Source organism: Lethenteron reissneri, chromosome 50, assembly GCF_015708825.2.
Source record: "Lethenteron reissneri isolate LAM-NWPU_2019-01 chromosome 50, ASM1570882v1, whole genome shotgun sequence".
Classification (NCBI taxonomy): Eukaryota; Metazoa; Chordata; class Hyperoartia; order Petromyzontiformes; family Petromyzontidae; genus Lethenteron; species Lethenteron reissneri.
Window position 1 is genome coordinate 10,944,316 of NC_083828.1, and position 4,351 is coordinate 10,948,666.

At 54.7% G+C, this 4,351-nt stretch overlaps 1 protein-coding gene across 1 annotated transcript in view; it reads right to left on the reverse strand.

Annotated features, from left to right (window-relative positions):
* Positions 1–2,733, reverse strand: part of LOC133355040 (long-chain-fatty-acid--CoA ligase ACSBG2-like) — a 14,699-nt gene extending 11,966 nt beyond the window's left edge. The window contains exons 1-2 of the mRNA XM_061572298.1: positions 2,706–2,733; positions 2,290–2,407 (exon numbers count right to left, since the gene is read on the reverse strand). Of these exons, the coding sequence (XP_061428282.1) occupies positions 2,290–2,407; positions 2,706–2,733 (146 nt within the window). The remainder of the gene's footprint in view (positions 1–2,289; positions 2,408–2,705) is intronic.
* Between the last annotated feature and the right edge of the window lie 1,618 nt (positions 2,734–4,351).

Sequence of the window (4,351 nt, forward strand, 5' to 3'; positions counted from 1 at the left end):
TTGAGCGTCGCTCCTCCGCCCTCCGTTGTTGTTGGAGGGCGACTGCCTCCAACTGCCCAGTAGCGTCCTTCACAAGCCTCATCCACAGAGGCCGATCTTGACACCCGGGCATCGATCAGCCTCCCACTGTATCTGTACCAGATGGAAATTCCTCTGGGGACAGCTATTGAAGGCTTCACGTGGTCAAAATAGATGTTAAATAATGTGGGAGCTAGAGGACATCCCTGTCGCACCTCAAGGTGTAAGGCAATGGCTCTGACTCCCGGTCACATAGTTTTACCCGGGCCCGCTCACCATCATGAAGGGTCAGGGACTCCGAAGGCACGAAGAACAACCCAGAGCCCAGGCCTACTGATGGTATCATAGGCCTTAACCAGGTCAATAAAGCAGAGATGTAGATCTTGGAATTCCCTACACCTCTGCTGGAGCAGACGGACAGAAAATGGCATCTGTGCAGGACAGCCCGGCACACTGAGGAGTGAGATGCTCCTGTAGTTGTTATAGTCTGTGTGGTCCCCCTTCTTAAAGAGGGGGACCACCAGGGCATCCTTCCAATCCTGCGGAACCCGTCCAACGGTCCAGACTGTTGTTATGATGTCATTTAGGGCAGTCTGTGCACAAACGCCACCCTCCCTCAACATTTCGCTCGGGAGATCATCTCTGCCCGTTGCCTTTCCTGGTCTCAGACTCTGGATCGCCTTCAGTACTTCCTCAACAGATGGCACCTCAGCCAGCCACTCACAGGTGGTGACCTCTTCCTCCAATATTTGAGGCACCGCAGCCTCAGCAGGGTCATCCCCACTTTGTCCCATGATGTTTTCCTGAGTGAGGGATTTCCCCTCCCCCAAGACCTCACAGAAATGCTCAGCAAATCTGCAAACCTGTTCCTGAGGTTCAGATATTGGATCACCGTTCTTTCCCCTAATGATGGCAATAGGTGTGGCGCTGCAGGTTAGTTTTTGATGGAATTAAAGAACGATATGTGATTGCGAGCCACTGAGGCAGACTCCATCTCCTCAGCAACCCGCTACCACCACCCAGACACACATAGACACACACAAACACATACACAAACACACAGACCCACACACACACAGACACACACACAGACACGCAGACACACACAGACACACACACAGACACACACAAACACATACACAAACACACAAACACGGGCGAAGGGCCCAGGAGGGTGCATGTGGGTAATCTCCCCAACCTGGAGACCCCTAAGCTTGCTATCTATGATTGATATTTACCACAGGCAAATACACTCAACGTTTTTTGTTCATTATTCATGCACACGCACGCGTTACAATGCACGCATTACACATGCTCGTGTTACACATGCTCGTGTTACACATGCTCGTGTTACACATATGTAGAGAGTCCAACTGAGTCGCAGACGTTGTCTTGGGAGCAACACTATTTATTTAGCAACTTTCACATAACATCACACAATCTACACTCGGGTAGACACGGTTCGCTATCACCACGAGCTGGGTCCCGGACCGCGTGGTTAGAGGCTTCTTCTCCCCGATGTGGATCTTCTTCACCAGCGACACGAAGAACCTCGAGTTCTTCACGGGGCCCCCGATATATCCCCCTGGGCTGTGGCTGGCTCCGCCCCTTGCCCCGCCCACCTTCTAGATCTCTCGAGCTCTTTCTCGAAGGCTCCCGAGAGCTCTTTTAGGCCACGTGACCACCCAGCGGCCCCCATCCACCGGTGGCCCCCCTCCAATATCATCCGGTCACGTGTCGGCAGGTCACCCAGCGTATCGTGCCCCAACTTCACCCTGGTTGGCTGACGCTCCCTCTCGCTCCCTCACCGGGAGCCCGCACCGCACACTGCACGCGGTGCCTCCGCGCTGACCAGCGCTCACCCAAGCCCCGCTAAGGCTGGTACTACGCCCCGTAAGCAGGCTACACATAATGTCAACACATTATCCGCCATGGCTTCGTAAGCCCGGCACCACACAGTCACAATCACAGTCACTACATCACCCCCCCCCCCCCTCCGTAGCTTCCAGCCGTCCCGGCTGCCAACTCCCCCCCAAGTAAGCAACCGACGTACAATTATACAGAACATAACAAGTGTGCTCCAACAAACAGAACGCAATAAATTACCCAACCCAACTGTACAATATATACACACCGATAAAAGGAAAAAAAACGACCCAACATTTGCATCGCACGAGATCCCCACAATCAACATCTCCCACCCACAACGTGTAACAACGCCCGTGAGCTCGATGGCGAGCAAGGATCAGCCAAATACTCGCCACTCCTCACGAAGAGCAGTAGGCCGGGTCGTCGGGTCCTTGGCATCCAGAGCACGCGAGGCCGACACGAGCGGCCGCGTGCAAGGCATCAGTCGCGCGGCGCCTGGAGGCGGCACAGAAACACTCTCCTAAGGACCCGCGTCGGCAGACGCATGCCCCAGCTTGTCGGGCACACCCGACACTCAGCCCCTTCGATATAGAGATGAAACAAACTCACACGACATGATAAACGGTTAAGCACGAGAGAGGTGCACAAACCAGCTCCGCTTACCAAACCGATTCTGGACACACTGCGGCCGCACGACTCGAACCACATCAACCGGCCCTCTCAATGGTTGCAGCAATTTGGGAGATGTACCCACTGGCACCTGCAGACAATACAACCAGGCCCTGTCCCCTGGCAATCGCAGAGGAAAACACGGGCACCATTGAGCCGCTCGTTGGCCAGCTGCATGGCCCGAGAGTAAAGACTGGCGGCTTCCCGCGCCTCGGAAAGTTTTTCGATCGTGAACCGAATCGAGTCATCCAAGTAGATGAGGCATGAATCCCACTGGAGGCCCGCCAAAACCAATTCCATCAACCTCTGAAAAGTGGCCGGAGCAGAATGGAGCCCATCGGGAGCCGGTTAAACTCGAACAACCCTTACGGTGTTCGAAAAGCCGTCTTGGGCCTTGAGGCCTCGTCAAGCGGAAACTGCCAAAAACCCGACAAAATGTCAAGGGTGGAAAAGAACCACGCGCCCACCAGAGCGTCCAACAAATCGTCCATACGAGGCAAGGGGTATGCATCTGCGACAGAAACTTTGTTACGTTTTCTGAAATCAACACAAAATTGCAGACTGCTATCGTGCTTCTTAACAAGGACGATCGGAGCACCCCATGGACTGGTGGACGGCGAGATGATATCCGTGGCCAACATTTCATCCACCGCCGCACGAACATGTTCCTTTCGGCCAGGCTCAGGCGGTAAGGATTCTTCCAAATGGGGGCGGCATTTCTCGTGTCAACAGGGATGTGCGACCTACATCAAATTTACTTTTACTAAAAATGTCTTAAAACTCCCGCAGGAACGCTCTCAGCTTCTCCATTTGTCCCGCGGATAAATCGCCGCATTCCGAGCACAACTTATGCATCCATGCCTCATCCACATCCTTGGGTCTGTGAGACCGAACGCCGACCCCGATATTCTCCACGACATCCGCCTCCAGACACGCCGGAGACGCGCGAGCGATCACGGAACCCTCCTGAATGACTATAGTGTCCGACCCGACATTGAGGACTTGAATAAACGTTGCCTGGTCCCGGGAGACCAGCATCTGAGCCGCTACGAGTAACATCCCCCGACTAAGCTTATTCGAGGGACCCAACACAACACAATACCGTCCCCCACAGTGCGCGCATCGAGCGTTTTACGAAATCGAAGGGGCACCAACATTTACGCGCTGGGCAGAATCCGCACCGCAAGTGCTTGCACTGTGGCGTTAGCAAAACACATGCGGGTCGGAGACGGGAGAAATGCCATACGCCTTCCCGACGGCAATTCCAAACAGCCCTGGTCGATACAAATCTTCAGGGGCATTTTGCCGAGAAAATCAGTCCCCAGCAAGCACAGGACAACCAGGGCCGTAGAAACCAAAACACGGCCCTAACAATGAGACATCAGCAATGCGCAACGCAACAGAAATCCCACCAATTATCCCCAACGATCCGCCATTGGCAGCGAAACAAGGAGCATCCACCGGCTCCAAAATCTGACACCGGGGGGACAAAATGTTGTAAATTAGTTCGGAAATAATGGTTGAAGACGTGCCGGTGTCAACAAGCATGCGAACTTCAACCCCCTCAACGAATCCAAGCACAACCGACGACCCCGCGGTCGCCGCGACCACGCGATAAGCCAGCTCCGACCACTGATCTGGTCGGAGCGGCCGCAGTGTCGCGAACACGCACCGACTCCCACCGAAACCCGTGCGCGACCCCGATGCAAATCGGACCCCCCCGATAGGTGAAGTGAATCCCGGGGCCGAGTGTGAGGTGCGCCGCGACTCGCCTTAGAGAGCAGAGAGTCGTAGG